General features: G+C 43.4%; 1 protein-coding gene across 4 annotated transcripts in view; it reads left to right on the forward strand.

The window, feature by feature from the left end:
* Stk38l (serine/threonine kinase 38 like) overlaps positions 1-14,834 on the forward strand; it is a 76,876-nt gene that overhangs the window by 51,708 nt on the left and 10,334 nt on the right. For all 4 annotated transcript variants that reach the window (XM_039108393.2, XM_039108394.2, NM_001083336.2 and 1 more), the window contains 5 exon segments: positions 5,326-5,474; positions 6,877-6,928; positions 13,396-13,518; positions 14,025-14,108; positions 14,692-14,815. In XM_039108393.2, coding sequence (XP_038964321.1) covers positions 5,341-5,474; positions 6,877-6,928; positions 13,396-13,518; positions 14,025-14,108; positions 14,692-14,815 — 517 coding nt within the window. In that variant the 5' untranslated portion in view covers positions 5,326-5,340.

Consider the following 14,834-nt stretch of genomic DNA (forward strand, 5'->3'; position numbering starts at 1 on the left):
GCACCTAAAATTAATTTTCATTGACATCCATTTTGTGCTTTGGATTCTGTCATCTTCTGGGGAGGAAAGAGGCCTTGTCTGCTTATGCTGTCTATAGATCCAGATTCACAGTGTGTATGGCAGGACCTCGCTTGACTATTTTTTTTTTTTTTTCAGTGCAGCCATGCTCCAGGGCTTGGGAATTGCTTTACGTTCCCTCATATTTTTTGTGTTACACAAAAACATCTTCAAAGATTTTTACCCAGCCATTTTTCTTTCTCCTCTGGCCCACAGACCTGCTCCCAAAGGAGCTTTATTCAGCTTTGGAAGTCAGTGTGTCATCTCCTCCAGCACTTGGCAGTGTCTGGAGCCCCAGGGGGACATGCATCCATCAGTCTTTGGCCATGCCCCACTGTCCTGAAGTCACTGAATGTTTCCATTGAGTAACTATTCTCTCTGCTCTTCAACCTGGTTTCCTGACAATAGCCTGTCCTAATTCAGACTTCTCTTGTCTGGCCTTGGAAGGATGGAGTGCTTTGTGACAACATGCAGGTCTAACCCTGTTTCTCCTTAGTTCACCTCTCGCTGTGTAAAGCAGTACTGCTGTTCTGTCTTGTATGCCAGTCTTCTATAAGCTTGGTTAGGTTAGAGCAGCTTCGGAATTTGTTTGGGGACTGGATCTCACATGTCCAATTGAGCAGGAGTACATCTGCACTTCCTAGCTGCAGCCAGCCTGCTCCCTCCAAGGCTGTGTCTCCCCCACTTTCCTCTTTCCTTTCCCTTTTCTTTCTTTCTGATTTATGCAGGCATTACTTACAAGTCATGTAACTCTATGATCCATGTCACTTTGGGTTTTTAAAGAGGCTTTATGAAAAGCTTGTTTCTTCCTTAGTTTGTGAGAGACTCATGTTGGTCTGGAGTAGTGCAGTTTGTTCTTGTCTGATTTTCCCTTTGGGTGTTATCTTCTCAGCCACCTGTCTTCTGGACATTTCCCTGTTTGTTTGCTTATTGCCAAAAAAACGGCACAGAAAGGATCCTGAGTCCTCAGGAATTGCACTTGGTCAAAGGATGCTTGCCCCAAAGTAGTGTTTATTGAGAAAAGTAGCTGACACTTGCTTCCTTAAGCTCTGAGGGTCTGTGAGCCTGGGTTTCATGTGTCTTGAGGAAACTCTCTAGGATTCTCATGTCGATGGTGTGTGCGTCTGTTGTCTTTGAGGGTAAGCACATGCGGACATAAGAAAGCTGGCAAGTCCTGCCCTGAGCAACGTTCTTACCTGTAATCTAGGTTTCTTAAGCTCATTGGAAAGCTTTGATTCTGGTCCATTCTTCCTCCTTCAAATCCTAACAGCAGACATGATTTGGGAGATTCTGGCTGTGTGACAGCTGTTTCTCTTTCCCAACTTTTGCCATTTCCTTATCTGATCTCAAAACAGAATTTGAGCCCTGGGATTTTGGTGTTTTATTTGATGTCCGTGGTCTGAGCTGGCACCAGAGACCATGCTGAGGTTCATATGTGCGATAACAAAGGCCATGTGGATGTCCATAGCTCTACTGCCACCGAGGGCCATGGTAGTTTCTGTGGTCCGTGCTGTGGCAGAGGGCAGTGTTGTTTGTGGTCTGTGCCATCACCAGAAACTGTAAGAGTCAGTGGTCCATGCTATCGCCAAGTATAAAGAGCAAGGAAGCTACTTGTGCAGTGACTGGACATTCACAGTCGAGAAGAGAGAGTCATAGAGGGCTTCCATGACAACACCTACCCCTCCAGAAAAGAAAAAAAACAGTAACTGTTGAGACATGAAACTATTGAAGAGAACTCTTAGAAGTTGTGAAAGGGATGCTGAAGTGTAGCTGTTCATAAGTGATGGCTTCTGACAGGAGCGAGGGTGGGGAAGGACTCAGTTTTCTTTAAGGTGCTGGACACTGGGAGTTTGACCATGCCCCAGTGACTATGTGGACAGCACAGATTAGACTTGTGGTTTTTGTAGGGAGAATCACAAGAGTGGGGTGGATCTGGCAGGACTGGGAAGTGAGTAAGACTGGGGTGCTTTATGTGATGTTTTCTTTTTTTTTTTTTTGATCTTTTTTTTTTTAATTTAGAGAATACTTTATTAGTTTTTGTAATCAAACCCACGTATATAAGACCTTACATATTTAATACAGTGTGTTACCCCTGTACAAATGGAAAAAACTTAAGTTCAACATTTCTAGACCAATATGGCTGTTAATTTCTGTACAGTGCCAACTCAACACAGTAAACGGGGATACTTTTTTCGAAAGTTGACAGCACAGGTAAAGTTTCAAAAAATTCAAATTATATATCTGTATATATATATTTATATTTATATAAAAAGACCAATAATAGCAGTGTGTTATGCATCAACAGCAGCAACAGCTTTTCCAGGTTCTGCAGTCATCTGAACAAAACTGTAGAGACATCCAGCACACTCCATTAAAAAAAAAAAAAAGTAAAAAAACAAAACCCGAGAAAACAGCACAGTTCTGTTACTCTTGTGGTACCTGGCACCATTTTTTTTTAAATTAGCTTCTCAGTCATCATCTGGAAAGAAAACATTCTGAGCAACATCATTAAAAACAGCTCTGATAAAGCACGGTCACTACTACGTATCATAAAGCAGGTACAAGCTATTTTACATCCACAGAGGTATGATACAGTACTGTCCTACATCTATAATACTAGAGGATACAATTTAAAAGGCATTATTTGAGACTTGATTCTACTTTTCCAGCAGAGGGCCCAAAGGATGGTGTGACACAGCTTTGTAAAGAAACATACTCTAGACAGGATTTCCTTTCACTAGTGGCACACTTCTAAGGATTCATTCTCTCCATGAATGTCAGCTAAAACCGTTATTAAAAAAATGAAATATCCCTAGAACAAAACCGTATAACCACCGGATTCACATGAAGATGACCTAGTGGAGACAAGCTGGACCTCACCTTACCAACAAGCTATCAAATCTGTTATGTTTAAACAGTGAGACCTCCAAGGAAGGAGATGCCAAGTAGTGCTTCAAAGCTTCGGACCACAATCAAACACAGCATCCTTTTCAACAGAAGCAGAAGCTCATCTGAATATGCTCATGGATGCTGACATCAACATTTAATCATCTCCTCACTCATCCAGGAAGAAGGGGAGATCAGTTACTACTGTACTTTATTGTGTTCAACCAAATATGTGATGTTTTCTAATAATCAATAAAAATATGTAGAAAAATGGTTTTGTGTAGCATTTAGTTAAAGCAGTGAAGTTTGTATAATCTGTGGCCAGGAGAGTTCTTGAGAGACACTCATTATTATCCCCATCATCCCCATCATTATTATTATAATCACCATTTAAAGGAATACTGTTATTAGATCACGCAGAAGTTTATTTTTAAATGAAGGTATGTGCAGTGCTTATGGAGGTAACTTAACTTGGTATGAGCAACCCTGACTTCCCATGGATTTCTTGCACATTAACCTCACATGGCCTCAGAAAGGCCTGGGAAATCAGCAGAGAACAGGTTGCAGTTCCTCTGGGGAAAGGTGCCTGGGGTCCTGATCTCAAGGGTTATAAACCTTCTTTCCATCTCTTTCATCTCTTCTGATGTTCTCACTTATCAAGTGGTCTCCATCGTTCATTCATTACTGTCCTCTGTGTCAGGTATGATGTGGTGGTGGAGTTCAAAGGGGAGTTGGGGAGATAGAGCCTAGAGAAGTTCTAGTTTAGAGCAATGTGAATGTTTGGCAGTGACGCACTCCACTGTGTGAGAGAGATGTGCAGATTCGGAGGCCACCCACCCAGAATGGACAACGTCTTACCATAGCGAAGGTTAGGGAAGCCTAGAGCCACAGAGGAGCAGGTGATTCTTACACACTAAGTGGTTAAGGGAAGTCACTGGAGGGACTGTCAGCATGAGGGAAGCTGTGGTAAGCTCAAAAGTGAGTTGGAGTTTAGTGCTGACTCCAGTCCATTGCTGTGTGAGCGTCCTCAAGCTCCAGCTCCCTGTTGTGAGGATGAGGTGAGAGCTGCTTCTGTGAGTAAGATAGTTATCCTGAGATGCCCATCCCTGGTGTCTTATACCTGCTACATGCTATAAGCTAATTTGATGTGATGTGTGCAGGAGAAGCCATGAAAGGATTCAAACAGGGGCCGGGGTTAGCTTCTCATTATGGAGAGTTAACCGGTCGCAGAAGAACAGCTTTGTACTGGTTTTGAGGCTAATATAGTACACTGTTCATGAGCCAAGGGAAACAAGTTCACCACAGTTAAATGACAATTTCCAATCTGAGCCTTTTGAACAGGGGTTCTTTGTTTCTTCCCTATCCCTGACCTCCAGTGCTGCTCAGGTCTGCAGGCAGAGTCCCGTGTATTCATGTGTTTAAAGTGGTGGGTGGTGGAAGGTTTTCAGGCATTGGGAACTTGGGATGTTCACCTAGCAAGCTCTTTCTGTTGTCCAGAATGGTTTGTTAGGACCCTCTTCTAGGTAATAAAACTCTTAATGTATGAGCTACTCTCATCTTTTTGGTTTATCACAGTCCACAGTGGCCTCTAGAGCTGTCCTTGTGAAATGGCTGTTATACCAAATTCCTTGCCTTCCTAAGGATTGAAATGGGCTTCACACAAGTGGTTCCTAAAAGTTGGCACTTGCATGCCTCTGAGTGGACACACACTATCCAGACATTTAAGCTTCATTTGAAAAGGAAATGGGAACATTATGCTGCATCTGTGCTGGCCCAGTAACAGTTCAGAAGCAAAGAGCATTCATGACTCTCCCTAAAACTGAGATCTGCACAACAGATGCCTGCCATGTTTGATGTTTGACAGGGCAGGCCAGGTTTCACAGGGTTTATGCAGCAGAGGTTATGCTTCCCATCGGAACCACAGTCCACCTTAAGAGACGTATTGATTGGGAATGCAACTGTTAGCAAACTCTTAATAAAGTTTGAAAAGTGATCAATAAATCAGCAAAATGGACCAATACTTCCTTGTTTTGAACACTGCCACATACGGCCTTTTGCGAGAGCTAGTGTGTCTGTTAATATGTAGACTGCACTAATCCGTCTTTCTGTAATCAGTCCCCGGCTTCTCAGCACAGAGTTAGTCACTTGGCTCTGGGACCAGTGCGTCCTCTGGGGCTGCTCAGTGCTGCTGTGAGCACGACACCCGGCATGCATCTGCTCAGGATTAGTTTTGAATTATTTACAATTATGAAACCTGAGTGCTTAACTAATGGTACAATTATTCTAAATAGAAGTTAAACATTTTAAAAGTTTGATAAAAAAGAAACAGGATGTTTGTTTTTTAAAAAACTGCTAAAGAACTTGATTTTTATGTCATTTCAGTCAGTTCCAGTTACTATGGCAATGACGGCAGGGGCAACAACCACCTTTCCTATGAGCAGCCATACCCGGGAACGAGTCACTGTGGCCAAGCTCACGCTGGAGAATTTTTACAGCAACCTAATTTTGCAGCATGAAGAGAGAGAAACCAGGTACAGTAAAGGCTTAAGCCTTAGTTAGTTTTCTGTCACTAGATGGGAGTCCTGCTCCTTGTATTAAGTTTCCCGCACGACAGGACTCCTGGCTGCTTGTTTCATCTCCTAGGCTCCCAGAGTCTTATGCACATGTGCACACATGTCATTTGGATTTCAAACAGATCTTTCCAGCTGTGGCATTGACGCATGCCTTTGTGCTGTCCTTTATGCAGATGCTTTAGAAATTGCTAGTGCATAACGTTGGTGGTGCTACGCTGTGTTAGTGAGAGGATGGGAAGAAAGAACAGCAAGTCACGTCATCTCAGTGAAACCTGAAGTGTGGTGAGGGAGCGATGCACACAGAAGCTACAGGACGGGGTGGGGAGTGGTAGTGAGGGACTAAAAAAAGCACATGCTTTGACTAGGTCAGTGGGAGAACTTCCCAGATGACATTGACATTGGAACAGAGCTCTAAAGCACACAGTCACAAGCTGGAGAGATGGCTCAGCGGTTAAGAGCACCTGACCGCTCTTCCAGAGGTCCTGAGTTCAATTCCCAGCAACCACATGGTGGCTCACAGCCATCTGTAGTGAGTCTGAGTGTGTGTCTCACACACACTCAGTGGTGTGTCTGAAGACAGCTACAATGTACTTATATATAATAAATAAATAATCTTTTTTACAAGAACACAGTTCACACATTATGAGGAGAAAGAGATACAGAGACAGACGTTCAGGTGCGGGGCATCCTGAGCTGTAGCTGCTCTGCCACGTGGCAGTGTCGCAGGCCAAGTTGGCCTCAGGCTTTTGATGATCCTCCTGCCTCTGCCTCAGGTTCTGGGACAGGATAGGTGGTGAGGCTGCTCTGTATCACTCTAGTAGTTGAAATCTTTGATCTTTGACATAGTAGGGAAACAACACTATAGACATGAAGTACCACTCACTCAGAGTGAGTGGAGAAACATGCTCCACGGCCACATTACCATCTGTAGCCCCATCAGACGCTTAGCCTGCTAGCTCCATGTTAAAGAAAAGAAAAAACCAAGTAGCCGAGCTTGGCTGTTCTTAGAAAAGCAAATGTTATGACCGGTGGTTATGTCTGCATGCATGTGCCTGTTCAATTTGCAGGGGTAGTAAGTGCGTGCACTCGCCTCCAGAGTCTTTCCCAAGTTGGGGATGTTGAGCTTAAGACTTACACGGTCATCTTGTCCTGGGAGATAAAGCACTGAAGCTTTGTCCAGTGTGGAATGCTAAATCCTCTGTTTAAGGAAGAATACTGATCAGAGTAAAGTATTCAGTCTTGGTCCAGTTTGAAAGATTTTCTTAGCGTAGCATGTCCAGTAGTTGGCTTGGATAAATAACATACCTTAAATGGAAATAGAAACGTATTTTAAAAGTCTCATTATGTTTTCTTTGGAAAGGCAGAAGAAGTTAGAAGTGGCTATGGAAGAAGAAGGACTGGCAGACGAGGAGGTAACGTAACCAACTGTGCTACAGAAGTGTCCCAGTGAGTCCCTGTCAGTATTAGCTGATGATTCCCATGTGCTGCAATGCTAGGCTTCTCCATCTGAATGTGGCTCCTTACTGTGTTGCCGTCATGGGTGCCTTAGGAAATGGCCTTTGCCCTCAAGAACGTGAACACTACCTACAGCATTATGGGTATATGGGACAGGGTCCAGTGTTGGACACCGTCCACGCATGCTAGTCTGGATGAGCAAGGCAGGGTCAGGCAGTGGGCACTATCTGCTGATTCCCTCTTCTCACATTTTTTTCTGAATATTTTTAAACTATTTCCTCTCTAGTTAAGGTTCCCTTGCTCCTCATTGATGAATGACTATCTTGAAATGTTTTTTTTCTTTTGCCTCTCAGTTTTTCTGCACTCTGAAAACAAGTCTGGCTTGCCATCCTGCATGTGGTTTTGGTGAGATGTCCTGCCCTGCTCCCTGAAGTCTAGGGTGTTTGAATGCTTGCCTCCCGGTTGGTGGTGCTGTCTGGGAGCCTCTGGAGATGCGGGCTTGCTGAGGAAGTTTGTTACTGGAGGTGGCCCTGAGAGTTTAAAGCTCAGCATTTCAAGTTTGCTCTTTGTTTGCTTCCTGCTTATGGTTCAAACTGTCCTCTGCTTCCTGCTTCTCCTGCCAAGCCTTTCCCATCATCTTCGTGGACTGACCTCTAGAACTGAAAGCCCTAGTGCACTCTCTCACAAGTCACCTTGGCTGTGGTGTCTGTCACAGTAGAGAGTAGCTAAGGACTGCAGTGCAGGCTTCTTACCAGTGGCTGTTTCTCCCTAGCCTTAGCTCCTGGCACCCCATCCAACCCTGACCAACACTGAATTGCTGTGATTTTCCCTGCTTATTTGTGGCTCCGTTCTCATGCTATTTCTGCCATTTGAAATATTCTCCTCCAAACTCCAGTTATTCTTCAAGGAACGTCTCACTCCACTGGGAAACCCTAACCACTTAGCTCCTTGTCCTACATTCTACACTAACAGTATTTCTTCCCTTGTGATAGCCTTTAAATGAGGGGCATCTTCCCAGAGACTAGAAGCTGTGATCTGTCTTACTCAGCTTCACATCCCAGAGTAGGCAGAGGGCTGGGGTGAGTACTCTGGTGGCAAGTGAACCGTGGCGCATGCCTTCAAGGACTCTGTGAGCGGGAAGGAGGGGTTCTTCTTCTTCTTCTTCTTCCTCTTCTTCCTCTTCTTCCTCTTCTTCTTCTTCTTCTTCTTCTTATTATTATTATTATTATTATTATTATTATTATTAATTATTATTATTTGCTTTGGCAGGGGCACACACATGCATGAAAACTTGTATACATTATAGGGACTGCTAGTATAGTTCAGGACAGAGAGCTTGCATAGCCCTGGTTTGAGTCCCAGCAGCCCCACCCAGTGACTCAAAAATATGTAAACATTACAGAATGTATATAGCAAACTGAAAATACATAGACACTCTCTTCCAATACAGGAGCTGAGGAAAGACTTATGGGAGTAGTAGCAACTGGCTTGAATCTCACTTGATGGGAAGAAGTTCCTTCATAAACAGCGCTGGGTACAGCCATAGTGACTGTGCATGCTGAAAGTGATGAGGGAAGCTGTAGGCATGGAAAGCTAGCTTTAGGTCAGTTACTAAAAAGAGCTTTCTTTTCCAGATGAGACCGAGTTCTAACGAGTTATAGGTTTACTGGCTGTTCAGTGGTCAGAAAGTCACTTGAACTGAAGATACTGACCCAGTGAGCTCACCTACCCTGCAGCCTTAGCTCCGTGCCCCCCTTCTAGCTGGCCTCTTAGGGAAGGCAAGCATACACTTAATGATCCTGTCTATGTAAAATTAGTGCATATCTTAGGACCCCATCTTCTCTTGTTAAATTGTATGGTGAGGCAGTAATTTAAGGGCTTCATCCTAGCTCACAGAGAAAGGTGAGCACATCTTTCCATATTGATTTATTAATATTAAAACTTTATTCTAGGTGGTAGTAATTGTGCTGATATAGAATTTTTTTATTGTTTTGTATTGTTTGTTTCTTTGTATAACAGCCCTGGCTATCCTGGAACTCTCTGTGTAAACCAGGCTGGCTTTGAATTCAGAGATCCACCTGCCTCTGCCTCATGAGTGCTGGGAGTAAAGGTACCACTATCTGGTCTGATAGAAATGTTAAACACAGGACCTTAAAGTCTAGGGAAAGAGTAGCAAAGCAAATGCCCATGCTGAGCACAGTGGAGACTCCACACATTGAAGGACATAGGTTTTTAACAAACAAAGCAAAAACAATCCCCAAAACAAAAAAATGAAACAACAAAAAACAACACTGGTTAGGGGGGACGGAAGCCTGTCCACCAAATGGTACAGGCAAAATTGGATTTATGCTTCAGGAAAATGAAATTAGATTTTTATATTTCACACACAAAAAAATTCAAAATAGATCAAAGATCTTAATATAAATCACGAAACGCTGAAACTTCTAGCAGAAAAAAAAAAAAGAGAGCATCCTTCAGAATATTGAAGTAGGCAAGAATGTTTTGAATAAAACACTTAACAGCATGTATGCCCCACGTGTCAACAGATGGGACAACATGAAAATCATTTCTGTACAGAAAGGAAACAGCCAGCCGAGCAAATACTCTGGGAGATTTAAACAGGATCACGTCTCAGGGGAAAGGAAAGGGATGAGAAAGGAGGAGGAAGAAACAGGTTTTTACTGTTTGTTCCTTACATTTTATGTTAATGAAGGCCTGCCCATTTGTCAGAGGTACTAAAGCTCAGATTGCCCATACCAGTGACAGTTCCAAAACAGGTGCTCTTCCATTACCCAGTGTGGCCAGGCTCCTGATGTGCAAGAACATCTGGAAGCCTGGACTTTTGTATAAATTCACCTGCTTTTAAAAATATTGCCAAGTTATGATAAGAGGGTTATATGGAGTTAGGAACTGTCTGGGAAGGCCTGGCTTTGTGGTGCCCCTTAGTGGGCATTAGTGACTTTTTTCTTAATTCTTGTAAAATACTTGTAGAAAATGTCAACTCATTTTGCTTTTAAAATTCATTTTGCGGGCTGGAGAGATGGCTCAGGGGTTAAGAGCACTTGGGTGCTCTTCTAGAGGTCCTGTGTTCAATTCCCAGCAACCACATGTTGGCTCACAACCAACTGTAATGGGATCCGATGCCCTTTTCTGGTGTGTCTGAAGTCAGCTACAGTGTACTCATATAAATCAAATAAATCTTTAAAAAAAATTCATTTTGCTTTTAATATCTGTTTTTAAACATCCCATTTTTTCTGTACAGATACTTAAAGTGCGTGTGTTTATTGTTAGGCCCTGTGCTAGGGCCTTGAAGAGGTTGTGTAGAAAACAAATTCTCTCAACCTTGGTTTTGAAACTGTCAGAATTAGGGGTTGTGTTTCTTTAAAAAAAAAAATTCAAGAATTTCCTAAGTATATGTGGATGGGGAATGCATGTGGCGCCTGGAGGGCAGGCTGGGTGTCAGTTCTTAGTAGTACTGTCCACTCTCTGCCTCCTTGTAGCTCACTAAGTAGGCTTGGCTGCGTGGCCAACTGGTCTTAGAGATCCGCCTGCTTGTGCCTCCCTAGCTTGTGCATGCTCGGTCACACCTGGCATTTATGCTTAGGTCATGGGCATTAACCTGAGTAAGGTCCTTGAGTCTTCCAGGCAAGCACTTTACTGACTGAGCTTCCTTCAAGTGTAGATTCTTAATAAAACTAATACCCTTAATTCATGCTACAGTAGAAAATGACTTGTGAAAGAGTTCACAGGTGAGACCATTAAACTATAGTGGCCAAGACAAACCCCTTAATATCTCAGAGCTCTGAACTACCCTTTCTTCTTTATAAACAACTTGGCATCTTGCAGATTGAGACTCTTATCCATTTGAAAAGGAATGGAGTCTGTAATCTTGGCACTAGGGAGGGGGAGACAAAAGAATTTTCAGCTACAGAATGAGACTGATTCAAAACACGGGGAGAATTAACAGGAATCATTAAAAATGGATGTTTATTAATGGAAAACCAGAATAAGTGATATAAGTTGCAGCAGAAAGCCATGAAGCAGCAGGAGGGAAGGGGGTCAGCACGGAGACCTTGGCTTTTAGGACACACTCTGAGCAGGTGCAGCAAGTGCGTGCTTCTCGTGGTCTTTAAAAGTCTGATGTTGCTCCATCTGCTCCTGGACTGCAGCACTGACTGCAGGGCTAACGCTACTGTGCAGGTTCTCCTGGGGACAGTGTTGTCCTGTCAGATACTCAGTACTGACTCTTGTAGTTGTTGTTGCTGCTCGGGTTTGGTAGACTCTTGTCTAGATCGTAAGCACATTTTATGAAACTGCAGAGCCAGGCCTCTTCTGTAGCTAAACAGAACTGTGCTGTTCTGTAACCATGAAAAGGAACAATTTTAAAGCATCCTTCATATTCCTATGTTCATCTATCACATGTAATTAAATTAAAACAAGCTCTTGTATTACATGAGGGGCACAATGCTAGAATGCCACCAAGTCACTCTAGAGAGAACTCTAGTTGGGGAACTTACAACAAGCTCCTTGACAGAACTGCCACCCCCATGCTTAGAGCAGCTGGTGGCGGGTTCCTATAAGAGAAGAAAACATGGGCCACACGGTGTTGCGAGGTCCATCTTTGCCTTTATAATGATATGGATGGGATTTGAACTGTAGGAAACTATTTAAAGGTAAAGTTTCCCCAACTCCAAGGTAAGTGCAGTTTGTTTTTTTTTTAAACTAGCATGTAACTACTAGAAATGGGTAGTTTTGATAAAGCAGTGTTTGCTATATCTTCATTTCCTTTATTGCCTTGTTTTTACACACACACACACACACACACACACACACACACACACACACACACACACACACACGAAACCGTAGAGAGATGGCTTAGCAGTTAAGCACGCTGGCTGCTCTTGCCGAGGGCTCAGGCTCAGTTTATAACACTTATAAGGCAGCTCCACAGCCATTTGTAACTTGACACTGTAATAGACATTCGTTTAGGCAAAACACCCACATGCATAAAATAAATTTAAAATTAAAGTTTTAATGTACCTTCATTGAACTGTGTGAATTCCTGACATAATTTCTTCTTTGCCACTTCCTCTGTTACAGATATTAGAATTCTGTCTTGATGATACACAGACTTCTAGTTAGACACCGCACTGTGTTACACATCTAATTAGACAGGAGCAGGATAGGGCATGGCTCAGCTGTGAGGTGCATTGGGAGCTGTGTGTCTGAGCTGACAACAGTGCTGTGCTTTGTCACGTGAGCTCAGTCTCTAAGAGGCTGGGGCCACTGTACTTGAGTTGGAGGCCACTTCAGTGACTTTCTTATCCCACTGTCCTGCCTCCTGGGAGCTATTCCTGTGCCTTGAATTGTGTTAGATGAAGGGTCAGCAAGAGTAAGACAAGAAAATGAATCCTTTCCAAATGCAGCCTTCAGGTGTTTAAAAATGTTGCTAATTAATAGTTCTTATTTTGTTATCTTTGTTGAATCATTATTGCTGTGGGAATTCTGCCCTGGAGGGTTTGGTTTGTTTGTTTTGTTGGTTTTAGTTTGTTTTTGACCTGGAAATCACAGATCCACCAGCCTCTTCCTCTTTGAGTGCTGGGATTGAAGGTGTGTACCACCATACCCAATTATTTTGCAATTTTATGTCTTTAGAAAGTTATATGAAGTTTTAAGTGGTTTGCTGAAGTTTGTGTAAGAATCAGTTTTACTCTAAGTAAATCTCCATGGAAATGCTGCTGTTCTGTGGTGTTTGAGTCACAGGTTTCAGTAGCTGTGATGGCACCTGGAAAGTAAGGGATTAGAGATTTCCTGACAAAGTAAAAGTGGGTGACAGAGCCTGGTGCTGTAATCTCAGCACTCACGAGCTTAGGCAAGAGGATTGCTGTAAGGCAAGCCTGAGCTACTCAGAGAGATCTGTCTCAAAATTAAGTAAATAAGCTCCCATCAGAGTGAACGCTCACACGTCAGAGTGCTCCTTGTTTATGTTTTCTGGGATTTATTTCTGTGAGTTCAGTTACCACTCAGAAGGCAGTGATGTGCTGAAGACATTGTAGTCCAAAAGTCCGCTTCTAAGGGTACAGACTTGACAACTGTTTAAAGAATGTTTTCTTAAAACTTTTTAAAGTTCTTCCCTTGCTTAATAAATACTTGGTTTAGGTAAATAGATTATTGGCAAACATATAATAATTAAGATATACCTCTGTTCATTTACTTGTTTAAAATCACATGTGTGTGGGTGTGAATTGGTGGCTGAGAGTGCAGTGCTGGAAGAGTGGAGGTGAGTGTGAGTCCTGGACACGGAGCTTGTGTGCTCTGCAGAGCACCCACGCCTCAGCCTCTGAGCATCTCCAGCCACCACCATTACACAGGCCTGGAACAGCCTGTTTTAAAATCTTCTTTTAAAATTCTTGTTTAATAGAAAAAGTTACGCCGGTCACAGCATGCTCGGAAAGAAACAGAGTTCCTACGCCTGAAGAGGACCAGACTTGGCCTGGATGACTTCGAGTCTCTGAAGGTCATAGGAAGAGGAGCTTTCGGAGAGGTGAGCTGCTTTGTTCAGGTCACCACTGTGGAAGGTGATCTGTGAGGTGTTCACATGCAGTCACTGGGCTGTGAGGTCACGAGTCAGCTCGCCTAGTACCCACAAAGCCCTGCGTCTGACTCAGCACAATAGGAACCAGGTAATAGCACACTTCCATACTCCCAGCACTTGGGAGGTGCAGGCAGGAGAACCAGAAGTTCAAGCTCATTCTCAACTATATAATAATAAGCTCCAGGCCAGCTAGGGGTACATGAGACCCCTGTCCCCCATGAATGTGTGTATCTCTCTGTGGTGTGTGTGTGTGTGTGTGCGCGCGTGTGTATATGTGTGTGTGTGTGTATATCTCTGTGGTGTGGTGTGTGTGTGTGTGTGTGTGTGTGTGTATATCTCTGTGGTGTGGTGTGTGTGTGTGTGTGTATAATTTCTTTGATATTCTCACTGGTAAATTCCAGAGTTCAGCAAAGGAATCTCCTTCCATTGTTCCAGCATTCATGTTTGTGCTCTAGGTGCGGCTGGTCCAGAAGAAGGACACAGGGCACATCTATGCCATGAAGATCCTGAGGAAAGCTGACATGCTTGAGAAGGAGCAGGTACGTCTCACCACGAGTGTAGCACCATGGGCCTCCTGCGACTAGGGCTCAGAGTATTGTTTTTGCTGAGAATGATAAAAAGAAATCCAGTGTACTATGTAATTACTAAGTTTGATAGTCTATAGTGTTTTCAATTCTTAGATTTAAATTTCAATATTGTCAACTTTATAATCTCTGTGTTAGTTTGCTCAGTTGCTATTAGAGAACAACACAGGGTAGAGGCTATAAACACAGAAGCCTTTGCCTAAGTGTGGTCCCATTCAAGAGCAAAAAGTTCCCATAGGTTTAGTTTCCAGTGATTGCTTTCTTCTTTGTGACTGCAAGAAGGGCAGGCACAGGAGCACTGCCTCCCGATGCTTCCTCCTAGAGAACACTAGCAAATCAGAGCCTGCTGCCCTGGCAGACTCACAGAATCCCTTCAGCCTTGAGGGTAGAGATGACTAAGACAGACTGCCGCTCAGTCTCACGTACTTCATGAGAGGGTGAACGTCGTGTTTCAGTACTTTCTAAACTCCAGACCTGCATGACCGTTAGGCATGGATAACTGGAAGAGGCTATTTATTTACAAAATGTATTCGTCCAGGTGGCTCATATCCGAGCGGAGAGAGACATTCTGGTGGAGGCAGACGGAGCCTGGGTAGTGAAGATGTTCTACAGCTTTCAGGACAAGCGGAACCTCTATCTCATCATGGAGTTCCTTCCTGGAGGTGAGTCGTCTGCACACAT

The sequence above is a fragment of the Rattus norvegicus genome, chromosome 4 (assembly GCF_036323735.1).
Source record: "Rattus norvegicus strain BN/NHsdMcwi chromosome 4, GRCr8, whole genome shotgun sequence".
Classification (NCBI taxonomy): domain Eukaryota; kingdom Metazoa; phylum Chordata; class Mammalia; order Rodentia; family Muridae; genus Rattus; species Rattus norvegicus.